This window comes from Lepidochelys kempii, chromosome 18 (genome assembly GCF_965140285.1).
Source record: "Lepidochelys kempii isolate rLepKem1 chromosome 18, rLepKem1.hap1, whole genome shotgun sequence".
Taxonomy (NCBI): Eukaryota; Metazoa; Chordata; order Testudines; family Cheloniidae; genus Lepidochelys; species Lepidochelys kempii.
In genome coordinates this window covers 3,518,385-3,546,205 of record NC_136397.1, presented here as the reverse complement: position 1 = coordinate 3,546,205, position 27,821 = coordinate 3,518,385, and the positions used below count along the sequence as shown (strand labels likewise).

The following is a 27,821-nucleotide window of genomic DNA, read 5'->3' as shown; positions in this document are numbered from 1 at the left end:
GAAACACACACCCCCCCAAACACACACACCCCCAAACACAACGCATGCCCACACACTCACAAACACACACACAGCTGCACTCACCCCCAAACACACCCCCCCCCAAACACAACACATGCCCACACACTCACGAACAAACACACAGCTGCACTCACCCCCCCCAAACACACACACACACCCAAACACACACACCCCCAAACACAACGCATGCCCACACACTTACAAACACACACACAGCTGCACTCACCCCCCCAAACACACACACACACCCAAACACACACACCCCAAACACAATGCGTGCCCACACACTCACAAACACACACACAGCTGCACTCACCCCCAAACACACACACCCCCCCAAACACAACGCATGCCCACACACTCACGAACACACACACAGCTGCACTCACCCCCAAACACACACACACCCCCAAACACAACGCATGCCCACACACTCACGAACACACACACAGCTGCACTCACCCCCAAACACACACACACCCCCAAACACAACGCATGCCCACACACTCACAAACACACACACAGCTGCACTCACCCCCAAACACACACACACCCCCAAACACAACGCATGCCCACACACTCACGAACACACACACAGCTGCACTCACCCCCAAACACACACACACCTGCACGCAAATACTCACCCCAAACACAAACCACACACAGACACACCCTCACACACACATGCTCACTTGTCAGCACACAAAAATCACACACTCACACGTGCCCATTTGCTTGGGGTCCTTGTTCCAGTGGTGCTGGCTGCAGGTGCACTCTCAGGGAGTGAGTATTTACCTGCCCAGCTCCTCACCTGGAAAGGGTGGGAAGGGGCGCCGGGGAGAGCAGGCCATGCCAGCTGGGGCAGGTGTGTGCCATGCGATGGGATGGGAGCACAGGGAGACGGTGGGATGGACTGATTTTTCCAATGGACATGAGGCTTGTTATTGCATTAGAGACACCAGTGAACACACCAGCACCTTCCCAGGGGACTGCCGGGTCAGCAGCAGCTGTATTTACCATGGGCATAACAGATAAATGGGGGCAAGGGGAGGGGGCTGGGTGATGGGGAGCAGGTGGGGCTGTGCAATGGGGAGCTGGAGAGGATGTGTCTCTCACTAGGCCAAGACTAGATCCCTGTGTCAGACGTTGCTGCCTGGCCGGGTCCAGAGCAGCCCATCGCAGGGCTGTTTCTTTTTCCCCCCGTCAGGCAGTGCCAGCTGCAGTGAGCCCTGTCCCAGCTCCCAGTCACAGAGCTCCTGGACCGGAGGGAGCCCTGCCCTCATGCACTGGTGAATTCATAAGGGCACAAACACCCACTCAGCGTGGCACTGACATTTCACAGGGCAGCAGTCAATGAGGAGGGTGGAGGGCAGCTGGTGCCAGGCTGGAAGCTCTGCTGGGCTGCAGTAAGAGAGGGCCAGCAGAGCCTTTGTGAGAGGCAGATCCACGGTACACAAAGATCCACTGCCCCCCATGAAGGTCCCATGGCAGATCTGCAGAAACAGAAATCCACACTCAGGAGCCAGCCTCCCTCCCTGCCAGGAAGGGGTTAATGCTGAGGCCGGTGCGCCCTGGTAGGCGCTGGTAACCCTACACTGATTCCACTTCCCTGAACAGAGCCAGGCAAGGTGTCTCTGAAGGGAGCAAAGGTCATGTGTCAAGAGGGCTCCAGCAGAAGTTTCCTTTACCCTCCTTCAGTCAGACATGCCCCCCCGCCCTCCCCGCCGTCTGTCTATGGGACAGCATCCACCTGCTGATCTAACTGCTCCCACCTTCTAGAGGGCTGGGGGGGGGGCTACTTCAGGTGCCCCCGGGGGGAAAGGGTAAATGGAATGTCCTCTTCTTCCTCCTCCCAATTTCCCCTCTTCTGCCCTGTGGGGCATGTCTGCAGCCTTCGCGCCAGTGGGAGCTGGGCTCAGCCCGCAGGGGTGGGGTTGGGAAGTCTTAGAATAAAATGGGGCATGGGGCTTGTAAGCCAGGGCCCCTCTCCCTGGATGAATGCTGGGGCTGTGCGCCCTGTAGGCCCTTTGGGGGGGGTGTTCCGGTCCAGTTACAGGTGGGGTGCTCCAGGGCCGATGCTGGGGCTGTGTGCGCTGTAGGCCCTTTGGGGGGCGGTGTTCCAGTCCAGTTACAGGTGGGGTGCTCCCGGGCCGATGCTGGGGCTATGCGCCCTGTAGGCCCTTTGGGGGGGGTGTTCTGGTCCAGTTACAGGTGGGGGCTCCCGGGCCGATGCTGGGGCTATGCGCCCTGTAGGCCCTTTGGGGGGGGTGTTCCAGTCCAGTTACAGGTGGGGGGCTCCAGGGCCGATGCTGGGGCTATGCGCCCTGTAGGCCCTTTGGGGGGGGTGTTCTGGTCCAGTTACAGGTGGGGGGCTCCCGGGCCGATGCTGGGGCTATGCGCCCTGTAGGCCCTTTGGGGGGGGTGTTCCAGTCCAGTTACAGGTGGGGGCTCCCGGGCCGATGCTGGGGCTATGCGCCCTGTAGGCCCTTTGGGGGGGGTGTTCTGGTCCAGTTACAGGTGGGGGCTCCCGGGCCGATGCTGGGGCTGTGTGCGCTGTAGGCCCTTTGGGGGGCGGTGTTCCAGTCCAGTTACAGGTGGGGGCTCCAGGGCCGATGCTGGGGCTGTGCGCCCTGTAGACCCTTTGGGGGGGGTGTTCCGGTCCAGTTACAGGTGGGGTGCTCCCGGGCCGATGCTGGGGCTGTGTGCGCTGTAGACCCTTCGGGGGGGGTGTTCCGGTCCAGTTACAGGTGGGGGCTCCCGGGCCGATGCTCGGGCTGTGCGCCCTGTAGACCCTTTGGGGGGGGGTGTTCCGGTCCAGTTACAGGTGGGGGCTCCCGGGCCGATGCTGGGGCTGTGCGCCCTGTAGACCCTTTGGGGGGGGTGTTCCGGTCCAGTTACGGGTGGGGTGCTCCAGGGCCGATGCTGGGGCTGTGTGCGCTGTAGGCCCTTTGGGGAGGGTGTTCCGGTCCAGTTACAGGTGGGGGCTCCCGGGCCGATGCTGGGGCTGTGTGCGCTGTAGACCCTTTGGGGGGCGGTGTTCCGGTCCAGTTACAGGTGGGGGCTCCCGGGCCGATGCTGGGGCTGTGTGCCCTGTTGCCCTTTGGGGGGGGTGTTCCAGTCCAGTTACAGGTGGGGGCTCCCGGGCCGATGCTGGGGCTGTGTGCGCTGTAGGCCCTTTGGGGGGCGGTGTTCCAGTCCAGTTACAGGTGGGGGCTCCCGGGCCGATGCTGGGGCTGTGTGCGCTGTAGACCCTTTGGGGGGCGGTGTTCCGGTCCAGTTACAGGTGGGGGCTCCCGGGCCGATGCTGGGGCTGTGTGCCCTGTTGCCCTTTGGGGGGGGTGTTCCAGTCCAGTTACAGGTGGGGGCTCCCGGGCCGATGCTGGGGCTGTGTGCGCTGTAGGCCCTTTGGGGGGGCGGTGTTCCAGTCCAGTTACAGGTGGGGGCTCCCGGGCCGATGCTGGGGCTGTGTGCCCTGTTGCCCTTTGGGGGAGGTGTTCCGGTCCAGTTACAGGTGGGGGCTCCCGGGCCGATGCTGGGGCTGTGTGCCCTGTTGCCCTTTGGGGGGGGTGTTCCGGTCCAGTTACAGGTGGGGTCTCCAGGGCCGATGCTAGGGCTGTGTGCGCTGTAGACCCTTTGGGGGGCGGTGTTCCAGTCCAGTTACAGGTGGGGGCTCCCGGGCCGATGCTGGGGCTGTGCGCCCTGTAGACCCTTTGTGGGGGGTGTTCCGGTCCAGTTACAGGTGGGGGCTCCTGGGCCGATGCTAGGGCTGTGCGCCCTGTAGACCCTTTGGGGGGGGTGTTCCGGTCCAGTTACAGGTGGGGGCTCCAGGACCGATGCTGGGGCTGTGTGCCCTGTAGACCCTTTGGGGGGGGTGTTCCGGTCCAGTTACAGGTGGGGTCTCCAGGGCCGATGCTGGGGCTGTGTGCGCTGTAGGCCCTTTGGGGGGGGTGTTCCGGTCCAGTTACGGGTGGGGGGCTCCAGGGCCGATGCTGGGGCTATGCGCCCTGTTGCCCTTTGGGGGGGGTGTTCCGGTCCAGTTACGGGTGGGGGCTCCAAGGCCGATGCTGGGGCTGTGTGCGCTGTAGGCCCTTTGGGGGGGGTGTTCCGGTCCAGTTACGGGTGGGGTGCTCCCGGGCCGATGCTGGGGCTGTGTGCGCTGTAGGCCCTTTGGGGGGCGGTGTTCCAGTCCAGTTACAGGTGGGGGCTCCCGGGCCGATGCTGGGGCTGTGTGCGCTGTAGGCCCTTTGGGGGAGGTGTTCCGGTCCAGTTACAGGTGGGGGCTCCAGGGCCGATGCTGGGGCTGTGTGCGCTGTAGGCCCTTTGGGGGAGGTGTTCCAGTCCAGTTACAGGTGGGGGCTCCCGGGCCGATGCTGGGGCTGTGCGCCCTGTAGACCCTTTGGGGGGCGGTGTTCCGGTCCAGTTACAGGTGGGGGCTCCAGGACCGATGCTGGGGCTATGCGCCCTGTAGGCCCTTTGTGGGGGGGATGTTCCGGTCCAGTTACAGGTGGGGGCTCCCGGGCCGATGCTGGGGCTGTGTGCGCTGTAGGCCCTTTGGGGGGCGGTGTTCCAGTCCAGTTACAGGTGGGGGCTCCCGGGCCGATGCTGGGGCTGTGTGCGCTGTAGGCCCTTTGGGGGGGGTGTTCCGGTCCAGTTACAGGTGGGGGCTCCAGGGCCGATGCTGGGGCTATGCGCCCTGTAGGCCCTTTGGGGGGGGGGTGTTCCAGTCCAGTTACAGGTGGGGTGCTCCCGGGCCGATGCTGGGGCTGTGTGCGCTATAGGCCCTTTGGGGGGGGTGTTCCGGTCCAGTTACAGGTGGGGGCTCCAGGGCCGATGCTGGGGCTGTGTGCCCTGTAGACCCTTTGGGGGGGGGTGTTCCGGTCCAGTTACAGGTGGGGGCTCCAGGGCCGATGCTGGGGCTGTGTGCGCTGTAGGCCCTTTGGGGGGGGTGTTCCGGTCCAGTTACAGGTGGGGGCTCCAGGGCCGATGCTGGGGCTGTGCGCCCTGTAGGCCCTTTGGGGGGCGGTGTTCCGGTCCAGTTACAGGTGGGGTGTAAATTGGTGTCACTCCGTTGGATAAATGGGCCAGATCCCCAGTGTGTGTGTAAATCAGCACAGCTCCAGAGAAGCCAGTGGAATGAAACAGGTTTATACCAGCTGGGTGTCTGGCCTGCTGACACTGAACTCAAAGGCCGCCTGGATTTGGAGAGAGAGAATCCTTGTGCCGGTCACGGTGAATTGCTTGGGCTATTGCACATCTCCCATTGCCAGGGTGTGTGGATCAACCCTCCTTCCTGCTCTGCCTGCCCTTCTTTGGGGCGGGCGTTTGGGAACAGAGCAGGTTGGGGGCTGGGAGGAGACCAGAGCATTCACCCCACTTTGGAGTTAGCAGCATAGCCGCCAAACACTTAGAGCCCTGTGCGGATACAAAAATGTGGATCCGCATCCTCCAGGATCAACTTGCGATCTGTCCCGCGATCCGCTAGCCGTCTTTTACCTGAATCCGCACCCGCCGCAGCAAGCCGTCTCACAAGGGCTGGGGCGGGGGGAGGGAAAGGGAGCAAGTGGGGGAGGGGGGTCTTGCAGGGAAAAGGCATTACTGGGGGTAAGGGACAGTGTGGGGGCATGGTCTCGAGAAGGGGCCGGCTGAGGGGGAAGGGGCATCCCATCGCATGCTGCTCCTGGGGCTCGCCAGCAGCAGTGCATGTTGCATCACAGTGGGGCAGGGGGTGGAGCTCCGGGGCCCCGCCCGCTCCCAGTCCCTGTGGCCGGGGGCAGGCCCTGCTGCCCAGGAGCTGTCGTGCCAGGTCCAGGAATGGGAGTGCGGCCAGTGCTGCTGGGCTGGGCCATGGTGGGGACGCTGGCGCTGCCCAAGGGGCCCGAGCTGCTGGATAGGAAGAGGCGCGTGAGCAGGTGCTGGACAGCCCCGACTCCAGCCTGCTGCCCAGCCCCAGCCATTGGCTGCTGCCGCCGGCCCCAAGCTCACTGCGCCCCCCGAGCTGGACGCCATGGGCCAGGCGCGGCCGGTGTATATGGCCTTGTGTGGCTGTATCCACATCCAGTCCACTCTGCGCAAAAATGGCACGTGAATATCTGCGGATTTGCAGGGCTCTACAACCCGTTGCCCTGGAAGTTCTCCCCTGGGTTTAGTCCCTCTGCTCGCTAGGTTGGAGTGCCCGGCGCCGGCCTGGGGGAGAAGCTGATCGGCAGGGCCGCCAGTGTAGGTGCTCCAGCCCCAGAGCCTTTGAAGGGTTGGCCCAGCTTTGGCACTGATTGTGTTTGAGATGGACAAGTGGGAGGTGGAAAAGGGCAAGTGGGGAGGCCTCTGCTAGGTCGGTTAATTTACGTCAGCCCCTGCTCTGATGCAGACACTGATTAACCCATTGGGGATCCCAGTGTGATTCTGTAGCAGCAAGCATGGTGTGAGATCCCTGCCTGGGCTCCCAGTGTGGGGCAGCCCCTGCCAGACATGCAAAAAGAGCAGCAAGGTGGCTGCCTCCTGCACTTCTACTGAGGGATCAGGAGATAACCAGGTATGGGGCCAGTACAGCTCCAAGATCACATATCCCAGCACGTTTGAGGTGCACAAGCAGCAGAGGAAAGAGCAGCTTTATGCATCTCTCCAGCTGCTCCTGCAGCCCATGTCCCCATGGTGTCCGAGCACCTTGCAGTCCCCGGGGGGGGTCAATTCTTGCTGCGTGTGGAAGGATTGTCCCCATTGCACAGTTGGGGAATTGAGACCCAGAAAGGCTAAGTGAGTTGCCCAAGACCCCACAGCTCCATGGCAGATCTGAACCCAGAGCCCCTGACTCCAAGCCCACTGCCTTTACCGTGGTGGCCCTTGGATGACAAAGGCCCTTTAAGCCATCATGTCCACCCCCTCCACGAGGCTAGCTCATCCCCAGGGCTGTATCCAGCCAAGCTTTATATATCCTAAGTGGAGGGCTCCCAGCCCTCCCCTTGGAGGCGATCCTGCTGGATCTATCTGGAGGTCCTCCCTGAGATTCAGTCTTTGTTAATTTCACCCATTGTCCCTGTCTGTGGCCCCTCAAACATTCTCTCCCTCCCTTTCCAGGGCTTGTAGCGGGTCCCGTGTATCTGGGAAAGCAGGCTCTGCTGGCCCCCTGTAACTCATACCAGTGGTTACGTCCCTTCTGCATTTGGCCCCCAGTCTCCATAGCTGGTCGTCCCACGTCCTACAATCCCTTCTCATCCAAGGCAGCCAGTCTTTGCAATGTGACAGTGGGATCCACAGCCTACATGGGGGAGAAATATCCTGCATGAATGGGTGCCTGGGCAGGGTTAGGTGTGTCCCTGCCCTGCCATTTACATTATGCAAAGTAGGCACAGAGCGCTATCCAAGACTCTCCCCTAGCTTGCCCGGGCATTAGTGCCTGGCACCCACTTGGCCCAGGTGCAGATAGCCCCACAAGGAACAGGGCAGTGGGGTTCTGGCTCTTGGACCTCACAGGCTCCTCTCGCTGGCACACTGACGCCTTCGTCTCCATGAGAAGGAGAAATTAAATCAGCACTAGCTGTGGTGAGCAGAGGGTGATGGGGGCCCTGGCCAAGTCTGTCACAGTCCCTTGTGTTTCTGGAGGCACTTTGGTTTTCCCTCTGCTCTCGATCTGTCTCCACGGCATGTGCTCCGACTCGTGGCCAACACAACAGGTGCAGCAGGGTGTCCAGTATGTGACTGTTTCACCGGCAGTTAAAGCCAATCCTCAGCCAGCACCAAGGAACCAAATGTAATGCTCTGCTCCTGGGGCAGGTTGGTTGACAGCAGCAGGACTGAACCTGGGGCCTCAGGATCTAAAAGCATGAGTGATTCCTGCCTGGGCTAAAAGGCTGGTCTCCTTGAACCTGGTCTGTGATGATCTCATCAGCCTCCATATGTGCCCCAGTCTCCACTAGTGGGAGACAGAGTGACAAGCAGGGTGGGTGGGGGTTACTCAAACCACACTTAAACTTTGGAGCTGGATCTGCATTGTGCCAGCTCAGATATTGGGGTGTCCACCGCAGAGACTTCAGGACCCAGTGCTCCATGTTCCAACACAATCCACTGGCTGGAAGTTGAAGCTGGAAATAAGGCATACATTTTTTAACAGGTTTCAGAGGAACAGCCGTGTTAGTCTGTATTCGCAAAAAGAAAAGGAGTACTTGTGGCACCTTAGAGACTAACCAATTTATTTGAGCATGAGCTTTCGTGAGCTACAGCTCACTTCATCAGATGTTTACCGTGGAAACTGCAGCAGACTTTATATACACACAGAAATCATGAAACAATACCTCCTTCATGATTTCTGTGTGTATATAAAGTCTGCTGCAGTTTCCACGGTAAACATCTGATGAAGTGAGCTGTAGCTCACGAAAGCTCATGCTCAAATAAATTGGTTAGTCTCTAAGGTGCCACAAGTACTCCTTTTATTTTTTAACAGTGACACTAATTAACCATTGAAACTATTTGCCAAGGATCGTGGTGGATTCTCCATCACTGACAATTTTTAAATCAAGACTGGATGTTTCTGTAAAAGTTCTGCTCTAGGAATTACTGTGGGGCAGGTCTCTGGCCTATGTTGTACAGAGGTCACAATCAGGGCTTGTTCCAGCCTTTTTGCCGCCCCAAGCGGCAAAGAAAAAAAAGAAAGAAAAACACGATTGAGCTGCTGCTGAATTGCTGCCGAAGGGGAAGAGAGGGAATCAAGGACTTACCGCTGAATTGCCGCCGAAGACCCAGACGTGCCTCCCCAATAATGCACAGAGTGCCACCCCTTCACTGGTGCCTGGAGCCGGCCCTGGTCACAAGGGTCCCTTCTGGCCTTGGAATCTATGAGTTTTCACCCAAGTGACCTCTGTGTGGTCCAGCAACTAAAGCACATGGCTGGGCATAAGAACACCTGTCTTCCCTGCCACTGGCCCACTGTGTCACTCCTTTGTCATGGTATAAGACAGAGTCTTTTGTCTCATGGGTCGGTAACTGGTTAAAAGACAGGAAACAAAGGGTAGGAATAAATGGTCAGTTTTGAGAATGGAGAGAGGTAAATAGTGGTGTCCTCAGGGGTCTGTATTGGGCCAGTCCTAGTCAACATATTCATAAATTATCTGGGAAAAGGGGTAAACAGTGAGGTGGCAAAATTTGCAGATGATACAAAACTACTCAAGATAGTTAATTCCCAGGCAGACTCAAAGAGATACAAAAGGATCTCTCAAAACTGAGAGACTGGGCAACAAAATGGCAGATGAAATTCAGTGTTGATAAATGCAAAGTGATGCACACCAGAAAAAATTATCCCAAATATATGTACAAAATGATGGGGTCTAAATTAGCTGTTACCACTCAAGAAAGAGATCTTGGAGTCATTGTGAATAGTTCTCTGAAAACTCTGCTCAGTGGGCAGCAGCAGTCAAAAAAGTGAACAGAATGTTAAGAACCATTAAGGGATAGATAATAAGATGGAAAATATCATAATGCCACTTTATAAATCCATGGTACGTCCACACCTTGAGTACTGCGTGCAGATCTGATCGCCCCATCTGAGAAAGGATATATTAGAAGTGGAAAAGATACAGAAAAGGGCAACAAAAATGATTAGGGTATTGAACAGTTTCCATATGAGGAGAGATTAAAGACTGGGAGTGTTCAGTTTATAAAAGAGGCCACTAAGGGGGGATATGATTGAGGTTTATAAAATTGTGACTGGAGTGGAGAAAATGAATAGGGAAGTGTTACTTACCCCTTCACGTAAAACAAGAACCAGCAGTGTCCAATGAAATGAATAGGCAGCAGGTTAAAAGCAAACATAAGGAAGTATTATTGCACACAATGCATGGTCACCCTGTGAAACTTGTTGCCAGGGGATTTTGTGAAGGCCAAAAGTATAAGTGGATTCAAAAAAGAATGAGATAAGTTCCTGGAGGTTAGGTCCATCAATGGCTATTAGCCAAGATGGTCAGGGATGCAACCCCGTGCTCTGGGTGTTCCTAAACCTCTGACTGCCAGAAGCTGATCCTGGACAACAGGGGATGGATCATTTCATTATTGCCCTGCTCTGGTTATTCCCTCTGAAGCACCTGGCATCAGCCACTGTCTGAAGACAGGATACTGGGCTAGATGGGCCCTTGGTCTGACCCAGTGTGGCCGTTTTTAGGTCTTACATTCCTACACAAGTGCTAAGTGTTATTTCATTCTGCCTCTGCTTGGATCAGCCTGGAGCATGCTGTGCTGGGCCCTATCATCTCCAGGGGCTGCACAAGCCATGGGCTCAAGCTGCAACATTCAAACCCAGACTGGAAAGACCCACAGTCCCCATAGGTGTAGTTTGACTTCTATACTGGGGGGAGGGATAGCTCAAGTCAAGCCAAAGGGGTCACACATGGGATGGGGGGGGGGATTCCGTGCCTGCCCACAGGGGTGCCATTTCAGATTGCGGGGGGACTGCAACCATGATTCCAAGGGCTACTTAGGCAACTGAAAACTCTAGTGTTTTTGTAGATAAAACTTAGAAATTATCTGACAGGAGCACAAAATCTAATTCCTGTATCAAGAAAGAAAATTAAATATTAGACCCACTCAGCTGTAATACTAACATGTTCTGACATCTTGCGGCAAGTCACTTATGGGACACTGGTTAGGTTTAAAATAGTAATGTCTATTCTTACTCAGGTACACTTACTGAAGTCAGAAGAGATCATCATGATCATCTAGTCTGACTTCCTGCACTTCGCAGGTCACAGAACCTCACCCACCCACTCCTGTAATAGATCCCTAAGCTCTGGCTGAGTTACTTACATCCTCAAATCATGGTTTAAGGACTTCAAGTTACAGAGAATTCACCATTTACACTAGTTTAAACTTGCAAGTGACCCATGCCCCATGATCCATGCTGCAGAGGAAGGCAAAAAAAAAAAAAAAAAAACCAAAACCAAAAACCCAGGGTCTCTGCCAGTTTGACCTGAGGGAAATTTCCTTCCCGACCCCAAATATCGTGATCAGTTAGTCCCTGAGCAAGTGGGCAAGACCCATGAGGAAGACACCTGAGAAAGAATTCTCTGTAGTAACTCAAAGGCCTCCCCATCTAATGTCCCATCTCGAGCCATTGTGGATTTATGCTACAGGCAGTCAACAATGCCACACACCATTGTAGGCAGTCCTGTCATACCATCTCCTCCATAAACGTATCAAGCTCAGTTTTGAAGCCAGTCAGATTTTTTGCACCCACTGCTCCTCCTGGGAGGCTGCTCCAGCCTTCACTCTTCTGATGGTTAGAAACCTTTGCCTATTTTCAAGCCTAAACTTTTTGATGGCCAGTTTATATCCATTTGTTCTGGAGTCCACATCGGTGCTTAACTTAAATAACTCCTCTCCCTCCCTGATATTTATCCCTCTGATGTATTTATAGAGTGCAATCATATCTCCCCTCAGCCTTTGTTTGGTTAGGCTAAACAAGCCAAGTTCTTTGAGTCTCCTCTCCTAAGGTAGGTTTTCCATTCTTCGGATCTTCCTAGCAGCCCTTCTCTGCACCTGTTCAGTTTGAATTCATCTTTCTTAAACATGGGAGACCAGAACTGCACACAATACTCCAGATGAGGTCTCTCCAGTGCCTTGTATAAAGGTACTAACACTTCCTTATCTCTACTGGAAATACCTCGCCTGATGCACCCCAGGTCTGTTAGCCTTTTCATGGTCACATGACACTGACGGCTCATAGTCATGCTGTGATCAGCCAATATGCCCAGGTCTTTCTCCTTCTCTGTCACTTCCAACTGATAAGTCCCTAGCATATAGCAAAAATCTCTGTTGTTAGTCCCTAAATGCATGACCTTGCACTTTTTTTTGTTTCACTTATCACTTTATTTTGTACAAAAACATTTAAGTAGTTGCCACAGCAGCTGCCTGGGTTCTCTGCACTGAGACTCTGGTGTGGGTCTTAGCCAGATGATCAGTGAATTCCTGATAAGGAGACTTGGTGAACACAGTCTCCTTCTAGAAGTCAGGGGTCAGATAACTGTAGGTCTTGGAGAGTGCTTCAAAGGTGGCTTTAGCAAAGTTGCCCAGTGTAGCAGTACAACCCCTAGCTGAAATATAGCAGTCATCAATTCCAGCCATCATCAGCAGTTTCTTTGGAACAGGTGCAGATACAATTCAGGTACCATAGGGTGCTGGGATCAGATGCACCAGAACAGACCCACAACGACCAGTAACCTTGCAAGGTACACTATGAGGCTTGCCAATCTTGTTACCCCAGTAGACTCATCGTACTGGTACAATGGACAGTTTATCCAAGATGATTGCCCCACGAATAGCAGTGGCAACTTCCTTGGAGCATTTTACACCAAGGCCGACATGACCATTGTAGTCACCAGTAGCTTTGCACTATTAAATATCATTCCATTTCCATTACTCCAGTTTACAAGGTCATCCAGATCTTCTTGTATGATATTCCGGTCCTCCTCTGTATTGGCTATACCTCCCCACTTTGTGTCATCTGCAAATTTTATTAGGACACTCCCACTTGTTGTGGCAAGGTCATTAATAAAAAATGTTTAATCAGATTGGTCCCAAGACTGATCCCTGAGGAACTCCGCTAGTAACCTCCCTCCAGCCTGACAGTTCACCTTTCAGTAGGACCTGTTGCAGTCTCCCCTTCAACCAGTTCCTTATCCACCTTTCAGTTCTCTTATTAATGCCCATCTTCTCCAGTTTAACTAAAAATTTCTCACGTGGAACTGTATCAAACGCCTTCCTGACATCCAGGTAGATTAGATCTACTGTATTTCCTTTGTCTAAAATATCAGTTCTCTTCTCAAAGAAAGATAGCAGTAACTTGTTACCACCTCTTGAATAGAACAATTGAAACAATTGCAAAAAAATCTACAATTACTTTCTATCATTTAGGCTGCTTACTTTTTGCCGCTCACCAAGCTTGGAACAGATCATTTAATTTTAGGAAACCTCCTAATAGCCCTTTCTTATCTTAATCACCCGCTAATCACTCTGTTATAAAGAAAATTCTGAGGACAACACAAACGCAGCTTGTTGGGGGTGGAAGTTTTTTGGTGCCGGAGAGCCAACAGGCAGCGGCTACACTGCGCAACTTTCAGTGGCTTAGTGGCACGGCTGTAGTGACACAGCCTTGGCACTAAAAGCTGTGTAGTGTAGACGTAGCCTAAGGCTGCCTGTCCGAGGCTTGCATTTTGCCCCATCCATAATCTGCCCATGAAGGCCCCAGAGGCATTTGGATCTCAGCAGACCATAACTCTGGTCTGAAAATGAGGGTGGCTGCAATCTGCTCCTTTTGGTTCAGTTCAGCCTGGCCCACAGGTGTCCACTCCCAGTGAGATGCCAGAGCAGCCCTCACTTGGGCATCATTTGGATGCTGTGGAGGTGTGGGGCCTGGAGAGTTTCCTGTCAGTCATTCAGAGACCTCCACTCTGCTGAGCTGATGGGGCCAAAGGCCGCCTGCCGCCCTAAGAGGAATGACGCTCTGGTGCCCAGTGGAGCAGTTTAAAGGTGCACGGTGTGGAGTGAGGTCTGCAAGGGAGGAAGAGATTTACATCCATGCCATATATCAAAGGGGAGCTCATGGGTCTCTACCTGCCTTTGTCTGCTAACAGCAGAGCAGTTCCTGGAGCAGTAAAACCCACTTTCCCCAGCCCTCCTGCCAGAAACTCCATCTCCACGTCCATTTCCACTGCTGTACCCATCGCAGCAGGATTGCCCATAAAAAACAACAACATTTGTCTGCTCAAGCCCATAAAAGACTCGAGGGAGCCAGGGCCAGGCTGTGGGATAAATAAACTGGCTTCAATTTCAGCCAGGCTCAGCAGGGCCCTGGGGATTGTGTCGCCTAGTGGAGAAGGTGTCTGCTTCAGTGAAGGGAAAAGGAGCAGCTAATGAGGCTCCATGAGAGACTGCCTCAGAGATCTGAGGGCAGGAAGAGAAGCCTGCACTGGTAATGAGAAAGGAGAAAGAGGCAACCCAAGGAGGATCTATGAGGACAGATCCTCAGCCTACGTAAATCTGTGCAGCTTCATGGATTTCAATAGCCCCTTATTGGATCTGTGCCAGTTTACTCCAGCTGGGAATCTGGCTCATGAGTCAGTGAAGCATCCACTGGAAAAAGAAGGTGACTGGAGCTGCCGCGTATCCTCAGGCCAAACCCTGACCGAGTCCAAGGGAGTTCTGCTTGAGTAAGAGCTGCAAGGCCAGTGCTGGGGGCAGAAGGAGACAGGGCTTGCCCGAGGGCTAAGCAGAAGAAGGGCTTTGGGGGGTAGCTGTGAGCAGAGAGCGGAGTAGGAGAGGGGAAGTGGTAAATGCCGTGGTTGACAAACAGCAGAGAAGAGAATACACGGCCTGGAACTAAACAGGTCTGGATCAGCATGGCTGGGTGATGTACATGTCCAGGAATTGAGTTTTGAATCAGTGTGGAATAGTGATCAGAGCACAGGACTGGGACTCAGGAGATCAGGATTCTCCTGGCTCTGCCACTGGCGTGCTACGTGACCTAGAAAAAGTAACTTCCCCACCCCGTGCCTCAGTTTCCCCATTTATAAAATAATGATGATGATACTGCCCTTCTGTGTAAAGCTCTTTGAGGTCTCCTGATGAAAAACACATGATAAAAGCTAGGTATTATTAGGCTTATAGAAGTTCTGGGGAATGGGAGAGCTCCCAGTGGACTGGCAAAGACAGGTGTGATGCCCAGCTTCTAAAAGGAAAAACAGGGTGATCCTGGCTATTCATCCCTCCCAAGGCCAGAAGGGACCATTATGATCCTGTAGTCTGACCTCTGTTTAGCATAGGCCAGAGATCTGCCCCCATATAATCCCTAGAGCAGAACTTTTAGAAAACCAGTCAGTTTTGAGTTTAAAATGGCCAGTGATGGAGAATCCACCATGACCCTGGTCAATTGTTCCAGTGGATACTTACCCTGCCTGACTGTTAACAATGTACACCTTATTTCTGGTCTGAATTTGTCTAGGTTCAGCTTCCAGCCGTTGGATCATGTTAGACCTTTCACTGCCAGACTCCTGGGGGAGAGCAGCATCTTCAGGGCTCTACATCCTCTCCTCGTGGTAGTGGGGGAAGTGGGCAGAATCTGGCTCCACCCCCTCCCATGCACAGGAGACCAGTGCCAGTGCTGGGGGGGACTATGCTGTGCCAGGCCTGGGCACTTCCCGCACAGAGCAGGGGGAACCAGCAGCAAATCTGGCACAGCATGTCCACCCTCTGGGACGCCTCATGGTGGGAAATGCGTCCATCCGTGCTGGTGAACAAGGGGGAATCGGGAAGCCCAGTCCCCACCCGCCTTGAACCACAAGCTGCTCTAGCCCCATTCCCACCAAACGGATTTCCTGTGGCAAAACTGCTGTTTGTTTTCTTCAAAATCAGCAAAATATTTGAGACCCAGGTGCCCCATTTGGGGCTAAGCTTGACTGGAGTCGGCCAGTTTGGGCTGTGCCCTGCTGTGCCCTGCAGCATGGGGGCAGAGGACCAGCCACTAGTCCTGCTAGCCAAGGCCTGGGTGAGGCTAGAGTGTAAAGACACTGCAGACTGAGATCTGCACAATGAACTGGGCTTCTGCCTGGTATCAGTGTCAAAAGGCAAGCGAGCAAATGTCACGACCCTGCTCCCCAGGGTGGCATGGAGCCCGGTGTCCCCACCACTCCCTGGCCAAGTGACACAGAGAACAAGGGAAGGAAAACAGATGTCACTGGGAAAAGTACAAGGACCTGTAGATCTGGGGCCTGAGCCTGCCGCCACCACACCAGAGTCAAAAGCCCAGCCTGGGGAGTGGTGGGCAAGCTGCAGGGTTGGCCCCTGGTGGTTACTCGCTACTGAATGAACAAGAGCTGGGAAAACTCCCACATGCCAAGGGGGTTCCTGGCCATCAGCACCTGCTTAGTCCCAAGCTGGCCACCTCCCGGATCCCAGGGAAATCACAGACAGACACTCGGCCTGGGACACTGGTTAGGGGGAGCAGTAAATGGCCTTAGCCCATTGCAGTGATGGGAGGCTCCTAGCCCCTGAATCACAGTCACTGCAGGGTCCTGCTGCTCACTCTGGACTCCACAGTGGAGCTGATTTTCATGACAGTGAGAGGGACATCTGGCTGGCTGGCTGGCTGGCTGGCTGGCGCACGCTCCCTGGGCACCATCTGTCTGTCCGACTAACTCCTGCTGCCTGGGCACCATCTGTCTGTCCAGCTGGTGCCCGCTCCCTGGCCACTGTCTGTCTGCCCAGCTGGCACACACTCCCTGGGCACTGTCTGTCTGTCTGACTGGTGCTCGCTCCCTGGGCACCATCTGTCTGTTTGACTGGCGCCTGCTCCGTGGGCACCTTCTGTCTGTCCATCTGGTTCCTGCTCCCTGGGCACTGTCTGTCTGCCTGCTGGCGCATGCTCCCTCGACACCATCTGTCTGTCCAGCTGCTGCCCGCTCCCTGGGCACCGTCTGTCTGTCCGGCTTGCACATGCTCCCTGGGCAATGCCTGTCTGTCTGCTTGGTGCTTGCTCCTTGAGCACCGTCTATCCGTCCGGCTGGCGCACACTCCCTTGGCACTGTTTCTCTGCCCAGCTGGTGCATGCTCCCTTGGCACACTCTGCTCAGATTGCACACAATCCCTGGGCACCATCTGTCTGCCTGCTGGTGCAAGCTCCCTGGACACCATCTGTCTACCAGGCTGGCTGTCTGCCTGGCTGGCCCACGCTCCCTCAGCACCGATTTTTTGCCCAGCTGGCACACACTCCCTCGGCACCATCTGTCTTCCAGGCTGGCGCACGCTCCCTTGGCACCCTCTGTCTGCCTGACTGGCGCACGCTCCCTAGGCACCATCTGTCTGCCCAGCTAGTACACACTCCCTTGGCACCATCTGTCTGCCCAGCTGACACCAGCTCCCTGGGCACCATCTGTATGTCCAGCTGGTGCTCGCTCCCTGGACCCTGTTAGCCTGGTGAAAATGAGCGAGTGAGTGAGGATGGGCGAGAACGAGACACAGAGGGAGGGAGGATGGAATGAAGTGTGGGCAGGGCCGCGGAGAAGGGGTCAGGCAGGGGCGGGGCAAGGGTGTTCAGTTTTGTGCAAGTAGAAAGTTGGCAACCCTAGCCAGGAGAGAGACCACAAGGTCAGGCCATGGGTCCAAGCACCTGTGAGTCTCGCTCTTCTTTCTTTGCTGTAGCTACTCATGGATGTGTAAAGAAGGAACTCTGGAGGAGGCGTAGGGAGGTTATATTACCTCTCTGTTTGGCACTGGGCAGACCTACTCTGGAACCCAAGATACTATTCTGGTCACCCATGTTCAAGAAAGATGAATTCAAACTGAAACAGGGCAGAGAAGATCGGCAGCATGGAAAGCTGATCTGGAGCCTGGAGAACTGGGGTTGGTCAGCCTCTTAGAACCCAGCTGGAGTGGGGCTCTGGTTACTCTCTATAAATACAGCAAGGGGTGAATACCAGGGAGGTGAAGAGCTATTGAAGCTGAAGGACAATGTTGGCACAAGAACAAATGGGGATAAACTAGCCAGGAATCAATCTAGGCTGGACATTAGTAGGTCTCTAATGATCAGAGGAGTTAGGTTCTGGAACAGCCACCCAATAGGAGCAGGGTGGGCAGAGAACCTAGCTGTCTTTAAAATGGAGCCTGAGAAATGTATGAATGGGATTATATGATGTTTGATTGCTGCGATACCAGGGGACTGGACTCAGTGACTCAGGACGTCCCTTCCTCTGCTATGTCCCTATGGTGCTTCCCTCATGTAAGCTAGACACCATGTGGACGGACACTGGGATTTCCCCAGGAGTTTAGGAGAGTGAGGTGCCAGATCCCACTGAAATCCGAGGGGAGCAAAGGGGTGTGCTTTGTGTTCGGACAAACATGCAGGATTCGGGCCCAGGCTGGCTCTTGTGTTGCCCCAGCTTGTTCTCCCAGTTCAGCTCATAAGCCCTTGTCTTGACAGCAGGGCTGGCAAGTGACTTAACTCTGTTTACCAGGAAGCTGGAGTTTTATTTAATCTGATCCATTCTCCAGTATCATCCTGCAGGGGTATAAAGCAGCCAGTCATTTCATCTCTAAGGGACGGGCTCCAGCGGGATTCATATCTCGGCACTGGAAGGCAATGGTGCCAACCTTCCCAATTGTATTGGGAGTCTCGTGATAGTTGGTGCTTTGCTGGAACCCCAAGCACCTGGGATTAGGTGATACCCCCAGATTCCCTTCTGGTTATAAGGTGGCTATCTAGACCTCACGGTTGTGGAGAAAAGCTGGAAAATGTGAACCCTCAAGACTCCAGAATCAGAAAGCAAAGAGAACCCAGATCTATTATTTTAAAAAAATCTCATGATTGTTAAACCAATCTGCAGATTTTAGAGGGCCTGATTCCTGATTTCGGGATGCTTGGGGTTGGCAACGCTGGAGATGCCGTGGCTGAAGTCTCTGCATCAACCCCCTAAATGTCAGTAGCCCAGCCCCCGCCCTTCACTACTCTCTGGGCACATCAGGGGCAACACTTTAAACATTTTAAAGGGGTGGACCTGGCAACCTGACCATGAGATCTCAATGTTCCCACTCCTTGGTATCATATGGGCCCAGATTCTTTCTGGCTGCAGGGACATTTAAGCACATGGCTTGTGTGGTGCACACAGGCCGGAGTGCTATCTGTCTTTGTGTACATAAAATAGACAGAGATGGGAAGGACTCAATGCACAATTTCATACCAAGTGACTCTCCAGTCCAGAAATCTCTTAAGATGAGAGTCAGCGTAAGGGACTGGGGCGTAGGCGGTCGCAGCTAGTCTGAGGTCTGCCCACCAGGGACAGGAGTTGCCAGGCCGGAGTTAGAGGACTCACAAGGCCAGGTTCCATAAACAAAAGTCAGGCCAGGGTCAGAGATGCCCTTCCAGCGGGCGGATGAAACACAGACTCCAGGGCGGGTTCATTCAGGGGAGGCCTGGGCGAGAGTGCTGCCTGGCTGGCTTCTGGGCCCTGCTATGTGCGTGTCCCTTCACAGGAACTCCACTGCAGGTAATTGAACCTCCACTGGTGTAGCCAACAGTAGCATAAGGCCCAGGGCTGGGACCTCAGGACTGCTAATGAACCTACCCTATGCCCAGGATACTCCCACCAGGAGGCACCTGCAGTGCCTTCCAGCCAGCCAAGCTAAACTTCCACAGGCGTCCCTTCACGAAAGCCACTGGGAACAGCACTCCTGGCTGGGCTGCCTGCAGGGATTGAACGCCAGTCCTCTCTGCATCTAGAGGAGTGACCCTCTATTGCCTGAGTTAAGGGGACAAACTAAGCTGGTCAAAGTCCGTAGCAGCCTCATGAAGCAGCCACTTAAAGGGTGACAAAGAGCCAGATTGTGTTAGCATGGTTACACAAGCATTTACAGAAGGATGGGATTGTGGTAAAGGCACATGACTGGGTAACAAGATAGCACAGTTCTATTCCCGCTAATATGCTGTGCAACCCTTGGGAACTAAAAATAAATGGTAGCTTAAGTATAAATCATCATGACTTGGTCACATTCATAATATGTAAGCAGAATAAAGACCTGACCAAAAATATATATACTTGGTGCCTTAATAAGGCCAATTTCACAAAGCTGAAAACTATGAGCCAGTTCAGCTAGGAATAAGAATTGAATCGACAAAATGTGAATGATAACTGGGAATCTTTTAAGAACACCTTACAAGATGCCCCAAAAGCCACAATCAAGGCCATACTGGTTAAAAAAACCAGCCTGGAGTAGAGAAGTGAAGGCAGCTGCGACAAATAAAAATAAAAATATAAAAATGCCATGAAGGGGAAATTGATAGTAATGAATATAAATCAGAAGTTAGGAACTGTAGAAAATTGATAAGGGAAGCAAAGGGACGCAAGGCGAATTCTACGGCCTGCAGAGTTAAGGACAATAAGAAGGAGTTTTTAAAATATATTAGGAACAAAAAGGATCCTGACAATGGTATTGGTCCATTGCTATACGGAAATGGTATAGTTATCAATAATAATGCAGAAAAGGCAGAAGTGTTCATAAATGTTTCTGTTCTGTATTTGGGGAAAAACAGATGACATAGTCTCAACATATGGTGATGATAGCACTCTTTCTATTCCACTAGTATCTCTGGAGGATGTTAAACAGAAGCTACTCAGGTTAGACATTTTTAAATCACCAGGTCCAGATAGCTTGCATCCAAAAGTTTTAAAAGAGCTGGCAGAGGAGCTTGCTGGACTGTTAATGTTGCTTTTCAATAAGTCTTGGAACACTGAGGAAGTTCCAGAAAACTGGAAGAAAGCTAATGTTGTGCCAACTTTTAAAAAGGGTAAATGGGATGAACAAGAAATTGTCAGCCTGACATCAATCCCAGACTGGATAATGGAGTGGCCGATGCAGGACTCAATTAATAAAGAATTAAAGGAGGATAATGTAATTAATACAAATTAACCTGGGTTTGTGGAAAATAGATTCTGTCAAGCTAACTTGATCTCTTTTTTTGATGAGATGATGAGTTTGGTTGATAAAGGTCATTGTGTAGAAGTAATAGACTTCTGTAAGGTGTTTGACTTGGTACGGCGCAACATTTTGATTAAACAAGAATAATATCAAATTAACATGGCACACATTAAATGGATTAAAAACTGATAGGTCTCAAAATGTAACTGTAACCTGGAATCATCATTGAGTGGGTGTGTTTCCAGTGGGGTCCCTCAGGGATTGGTTGTTGGCCCTGCGCTATTTCACATTTTTATCAATGACTTCGAAGAAAAGGTAAAATCATCACTGATAAAGTTTGAAGATGACACAAAAATTGGTTGAATGGTAAATAATGAAGAGGACAGGTCACTGATTCAGAGCAGCCTGGATCCCTTGGTAAATTGAGTGCAAGGAAACAACATGCATTTTAATATGGCTAAATGTAAATGTATTCAACTCGGAACAATGAATGTAGACCATACTTACAGGATGGGGGACTCTATCCTGGGAAGCAATGACTGAAAAAGCTTGGGGGTGGGGAGGTGGATAATCAGCTGAACATGAGCTCCCAGTGTGATCCTGGGTTGCATAAACCGGGAAATCTCTAATAGGAGTAGATCTCTCTATTTGGCACTGGTACGGTCTGCTGGAATCCTGTGTCCACGTCTAGTGCCCACAATTCAAGAAGGACACTGATACATTGGAGGGTATTCAGAGAAGAGCCACAAGAATGACTGAAGTATTAGAAAACCTGCCTTATCGTGGTAGACTCAAGGAGCTCAATCTATTTAGCTTAACAAAGAGAAGGTTAAGGTTAAATTGATCATAATCTATAAGTATCTACATGGGGAACAAATACTTAATAACGGGCTCTTTAGTCTAGCAGAGGAAGGTCTAACACAACCCAATGGCTGGGAGTTAAAGCAGGACAAATTCAGAATAGAAAAAAGGTACAATTTTAACAATGAGAGTAATTAACCATTGGACCAATATAGCAAGGATTGTGGTAGATTCTCCATCACTGGTTATTTTTAAATTACGACTGGCTGTTTTCTCAAAGCTCTGCTCTAGGAATAATTGTGGGGCAGGTCTCTGGCCGGTGCTGTGCAGGACGTCAGACTAGGTGGTCACAGTGGTCCCTCTAGCCTTGGAATCGATGTGCCTTAGTTTTCCCCTCTGTTTAAAGGGGCAAATTATCCTCACAGCGCACCCCAGATAGCTGGTGAGACTGGATTCATTCCTCTTTGCAAAGTGCTTTGAGATCCTCGGTCCCTAGCCAGCAAAGAGCCAGCAGAATCAGCTCCTACCTGCACCTTCCTTACAGCAGCCCCGTGTGTGCGTCAGGGGGCTGGGGATGTGTTGAGGGAAGGAAGGGGCAGGGAAAGAGACTGCCTGGAACAGGCTGGTTCCTTGGGGACTGCAGCCAGCTGGCACAGTTTAGAGAAGCCCTAAGTCTGTTCTTACCTGCATCCAGAGATAGGCCATACCTGGCTCCTGATGCTGTATGCAGCAGAGAATGTGGCCCCAGAATTCCTCATGGCTGCAGCATCTCATCAGCTGTGGGCCAGTAAGAGGGGTCAGTGCCCCAGCTGGGGTATGAGGGGTTGGGACTGCCCCAAGCCTGACTGCCTACTTTTGTCTCTTTCCAGCTCTAACCTGACCAGAATCCCCTTTCCCACCACCTCGGCCTTAGTATTTCCTTCTTCCTGCCCCCGTCGGTGCCCAGGACCGTTACCATGGAGAATGAGCAGCTGCAGGTCCCACCTCCCTCCAGCAGCACCGCCAGCAGCAGCAGCAGCAGCAGCGGGCGCCAGCCGGGGGCCCAGATCTCCGTGTACAGCGGGATCCCAGACCGCCAGACTGTCCAGGTAAGGAGCTGCAGGGTCCGGGTGGGATCCAGGCTCTGCTGCTACAGAGGTGCCAAGGACTGGGCAGGATCCGGGGTGCCCTAGAGCTGAGTGTCACTCTTGGTTGGCTGGGATGGGAGAAAATACCAGGCAACCCCCATGCTCCCCATTCACATCCTCTTAGAGACCCTGCTCGGCACACTGAGACCCCGGAGCCCTGGTGCTGACGGGACGAGCTCTGCTCACTGCGACCCCTGAGGCACAGTGCTGACGGACGAGCTCGGCACACTGACAACCCGGAGCCGCAGCGCTGACAGGTCAAGCTCTGCACACTCAGACCCACGAGGCCCGGCGCTGATGGGACGAGCTCTGTGCACTGAGATCCCAGCGCTGACCGGACAAGCTCTGTATCACATGTATCCGTGATCCGTTGGTACCAGTGAGGCTCTATACACCCCAGCCCTTCGGCGCCTCCTTCTGGGTGAGATGAGGGACACTTGCACCCTCCCCACAGGCATTGCATGAGAACATGGGGTTGGCTGGGCAGTCGGTTCTATTCATCCAGAGGCTTTACCCCATCCTGGTGCTTTCATTTCTGATGGGGCCTTGACCCCTTAGAAAAGTCCTGCAGAGCAATAGGCCTGAACCTAGCAGGAGCTATAGAAATGATTCTGCGATTCTGTATGTTTGTCAGCAAGTGGCTCCCTCCGCTAGGCTCCGTGGCTGGGGCATCCAGGGACAGCTTTTCTGTGAGAGCCAGTGGGACTTTTCCACTCACAAGCCCTGGGGTCTCTTTCCTTCCGGTGCACTTGGAATTTCTCCCTGCTTGCCTAGGGAGCCATCCCCAGTCAGGGGACAATCAGCACCCAGTCAGCTCTCATGGTTACTGGGCTCCCAGTCCCCGCTGCTTCCCCCCACAGCTTCAGACATTCTGGGATTCCCCAGTTTTGCAGCCAGAGCAGGGCCAGGCCCCTTTGACCAGCTGCATACAGCAGCCCCCTCGCCAGCACCCCGTCAGGTTGTAGGGGCTGTGGTCAAGCAACGCCCTCTACTGTGCTCCAGGCCTCTGACCATGAGAAAGGTAGAGAAAGGGTCCAGAGTGACCTAGACAAATTGAAGGATTGGGCCAAAAGAAAGCTGATGAGGTTCAACAAGGACAAGTGCAGAGTCCTGCACTTAGGACAGAAGAATCCCATGCACTGCTACAGGCTGGGGACCGACTGGCTAAGCGGCAGTTTGGCAGAAAAGGACCTGGGGATTACAGTGGATGAGAAGCTGGATATGAGTCAATAGTGTGCTCTTGTTGCCAAGAAGGCTAATGGCATTTTGGGCTGTATAAGTAGGAGCACTGCCAGCAGATCGAGGGACGTGATTATTCCCCTCTATTTGGCACTGGTGAGGCCTCATCTGGAGTATTGCGTCCAGTTTTAGGCCCCCCACTACAGAAAGGATGTGGACAAATTGGAGAGAGTCCAGCGGAGGGCAACGAAAAGGATCAGGGGGCTGGGGCACATGACTTACGAGGAGAGGCTGAGGGAACTGGGCTTGTTTAGTCTGCCGAAGAGAAGACTGCGGTGGGATGGGCGGGCGGATTTAACAGCAGCCGTCAACTACCTGAAGGGGGGTTCCAAAGAGGATGGAGCTCGGCTGTTCTCAGTGGTGGCAGATGACAGAACAAGGAGCAATGGTCTCAAGTTGCAGTGGGGGAGGTCTAGGTTGGATATTAGGAAAAACTATTTCACTAGGAGGGTGGTGAAACACTGGAATGGGTTCCCTAGGGAGGTGGTGGAATCTCCATCCTTAGAGGTTTTTACAGCTCAGCTTGACAAAATCTTGGCTGGGATGATTTAGTTGGGGTTGGTCCTGCTTTGAGCAGGGGTTTGGACTAGATGACCTCCTGAGGTCCCTTCCAATCCGAATCTTCAATGATTCTACATCCCTGGGGCTATTTGCCCCAGTTCCTACTGGAATAGAGAATCTGTCCAGATGTACCTTGAGGGAGGCGGTGAGCTTTCACAACCACGGCCCCGATACCCCTACCCAGTGAGAATGGCCTTCCTGAACTTCAAAAGATTTTAGAACATTACGCCATTTCCCAAGAGAAATTTTGTGGAGCAGGTGGCAGGGGGTGCAGATGGGGAGTGAGGGGGAGGCAGCAGGAGAGGGGTGCAATATCCCCCCTCTCCTCAGGAAGGGGTGGGAAGCTGGCACTGGGTGCTGGCAGGAAATGCTGGGAGCTCCAGAAACACCCCAGCCCAACCTGGGGAGTGGTCACTGCGCAGCCAGGGCTGAAGGGTTGCCTGGGGGACAGGGGGTAGGGCATTTGTCCTGTGCTCGAGGAGAGATGCACCCCTCTGCTCCCCCCGTTCCCCTGCCTTATCCTTGAGCCTGGTCCTTTCACAGGCTGCCTGTCACTGAGCGCCTCCCCATGGTGCTGCGGGTCCGAGCCGTCTGGCACCATGGAGTGGGCCTGAGGAATGGCCTGGGCTGGGTCTTCTGTGGCTGTTGGGCTTCTTGGGGGCTCAGAGATTTGCAGCTGCAGAAAATTATCCTGGATTTACCCCTCAAAGCGACAGTCTTTGCCTTTGGCCTTGTCCATACACAGCCTGACAGCAGGTTGGTCAGACGGGGGCAGATCCCTGTGTGGACACAGCCAGAGTGGTTGGAAGCTGGGTCTGTGCCTTTAGTTACCCTGCAAAGCATGGGCCTTGTTTACTTGGGAAAGTTGCCCTGGTTTTAACCTAAATCAGTTCTTGATTTAAACTGATGTGGTTGAGCAGCACCAGCCCCGGGGTGGACACATATTCTGGTGTAGTTTAGCCTGCTCTACACACAGTTCTGCCGTCAGTGTGCGGTGTGAGTTTTTACTGATATACCTGAGGCTCCGAGTCTTTCACAGAGGTCATGAAGTCAGGGATTCCATGACTTTCCGGGACCTCTGTGACTTCTGCAGCGGCTGGTGCAGCTGGCCCCAGGGCTGCCCGAGGAGCTGGGGTGGCCCTCGGGCCAGCCGCACTGGCTGCTGCTCTGGTGGCCCCAGGCAGCTGGTCCCAGGCGCTGTCCAGGAGCAACAGCGGTGCCCCAGGCTGCCCCGCCCCCAGCGGCAGTGGCAGGGCTCCAGAGCGCCCCCCCGCACAGAGCAGTAGCGTCCGCAGGAGCACCCCCAGCACCTAAGATTTAGTCACGGGTATTTTTAGTAAAAGTCATGGACAGGTCACGTGCCATGACTTTTTAGTTATTGCCCATGACCGGTCCATGACTTTTACTAAACATACCCCTGACTAAATCATAGCCTTAGTTATACCGCTTCCAGCCCCCATCCTTGTGGGGATGCGCTTATACTGTATAAAGGTGCCTTAGACCAGTCTAGCTTATTCCCCATCCCCATAGGACTAGCTATCCTGGGACAAGCACCTTGGTACCTGAACCCAAGGTGGCAGCGGTGATGCTCTAGGCGGAGGGGTTTGCCTCTGGTGGCACGTTCACACCCACAACTGGCCAGTTCAGGGCTGGTTCAGGAAGCTCCTGCCTTCCTCGCTGATTCTGAGCTCTTCCATAGCAGTGTCTGTGGATGACGCTTTCTCCCATCTCCAGTTGGCTGAGACACTGTCCCATGCTAGCAGGTGAGGACTTGGCTCTTGTTATTCATACCTTCACCACCTTCCAGCTGGATCTATGCAGTGATAGACCTAGGCACCAAGCCTTCAGCACTTGAGAAACTCCAGCTAGTACAGCCTGTCTACTCAGCAACCTTGAGCACATCAGCCAATCAGTCCATCTCCTACTCTCTATGCTGCCTTCCCACAGAGCAGAGTCAAGTCCAAGGTCTCAGTCTGTATCTTCAAGGTGCTCAGCAAGCATAGCTGAAAGAGCCTCACATTGCGGGATGAAGACCGTGGGCGATAACTGCTCCACAGGTCCTATGGAACGCTCTACAATCATAGAATATCAGGGTTGGAAGGAAGTCATCTAGTCCAACCCCCTGCTCAAAGCAGAACCAATCCCCAACTAAATCATCCCAGCCAGGGCTTCATCAAGCCTGACCTTAAAAACTTCAAAGGAAGGAGATTCCACCACCTCCCTAGGTAACACATTCCAGTGTTTCACCACCCTCCTAGTGAAAACGTTTTTCCTAATATCCAATCTAAACCTCCCCCACTTCAACTTGAGACCATTGCTCTTTGTTCTGTCATCTGCTACCACTGAGAACAGTCTAGATCCATCCTCTTTGGAACCCCCTTTCAGGTAGTTGAAAGCAGCTATCAAATCCCCCCTCATTCTTCTCTTCTGCAGACTAAACAATCCCAGTTCCCTCAACCTCTCCTCATAAATCATGTGCTCCAGCCCCCTAATCATTTTTGTTGCCCTCCGCTGGATGCTTTCCAATTTTTCCACATCCTTCATGCAGTGTAGGGCCCAAAACTGGACACAGTACTGCGGATGTGGCCTCACCAATGCCGAATAGAGGGGAATGATCACTTCCCTCGATCTGTTGGCAATGCTCCTTCTTATACAGTCCAAAATGTTATTAGCCTTCTTGGCAACAAGGGCACACTGTTGACTCATATCCAGCTTCTCGTCCACTATAATCCCTAGGTCCTTTTCTGCAGAACTGCTGCCTAGCCATTTGGTCCCTAGTCTGTAGCGGTGCATGGGATTCTTCCGGCCTAAGTGCAGGACTCTGCACTTGTCCTTGTTGAACCTCATCAGATTTCTTTTGGCCCAATCCTCTAATTTGTCTAGGGCCCTCTGTATACTATCCCTATCCTATCTCCAGCGTATCTACCTCTCCTCCCAGTTTAGTGTCATCTGCAAACTTGCTGAGGGTGCAATCCACGCCATCCTCCAGATCATTAATGAAGATATTGAACAAAACCAGCCCCAGGACACTCTGCTTGATACCAGCTGCCAACTAGACATGGAGTCATTGATCACTACCCATTGAGCCTGATGATCTAGCCAGCTTTCTATCCACCTTATAGTCCATTCATCCAGCCCATACTTCTTTAACTTGCTGGCGAGAATACTGTGGGAGACTGTATCAAAAGCTTTGCTAAAGTCAAGGAATAACACATCCACTGCTTTCCCCTCATCCACAGACCCAGTTGTCTCATCATAGGAGGCAATTAGATTAGTCAGGCATGACTTGCCCTTGGTGAATCCATGCTGACTGTTCCTGATCACTTTCCTCTCCTCAAAGTGCTTCAAAATTGATTCTTTGAGGATCTGCTCCAATATGGGTGAGTTGGTCTGCCCTCAACAGGGCTTCCTCAGGGCCAGCGCCAGACTGGGGAACTATCTCCCATGGGGACCTAGGACCATCCCAAACCTCCCAGTCCAGGTGCCAGGTGCTGCTCCATCCTGCCTTCACTGATACAAACACTGAGCAGCCTGGATGTGTAAACAAAACCCGACCAAAACAAACCTCTCCACTGCACAAACAATTCTCTCCTTGGGAGAGGAGATAGACAACGAACCTCACATGTCAGA

General features: G+C 53.2%; 1 protein-coding gene and 1 pseudogene across 4 annotated transcripts in view; one reads left to right on the top strand and one right to left on the bottom strand.

The window, feature by feature from the left end:
• The window catches only part of PHC2 (polyhomeotic homolog 2), a 141,114-nt gene that overhangs the window by 54,982 nt on the left and 58,311 nt on the right, over positions 1-27,821 (top strand). For all 4 annotated transcript variants that reach the window (XM_073317239.2, XM_073317238.2, XM_073317237.2 and 1 more), the window contains one exon: positions 22,134-22,352. In XM_073317239.2, coding sequence (XP_073173340.2) covers positions 22,221-22,352 — 132 coding nt within the window. In that variant the 5' untranslated portion in view covers positions 22,134-22,220. The remainder of the gene's footprint in view (positions 1-22,133; positions 22,353-27,821) is intronic.
• Positions 11,851-13,721, bottom strand: LOC140900207 (small ribosomal subunit protein uS5-like; annotated as a pseudogene).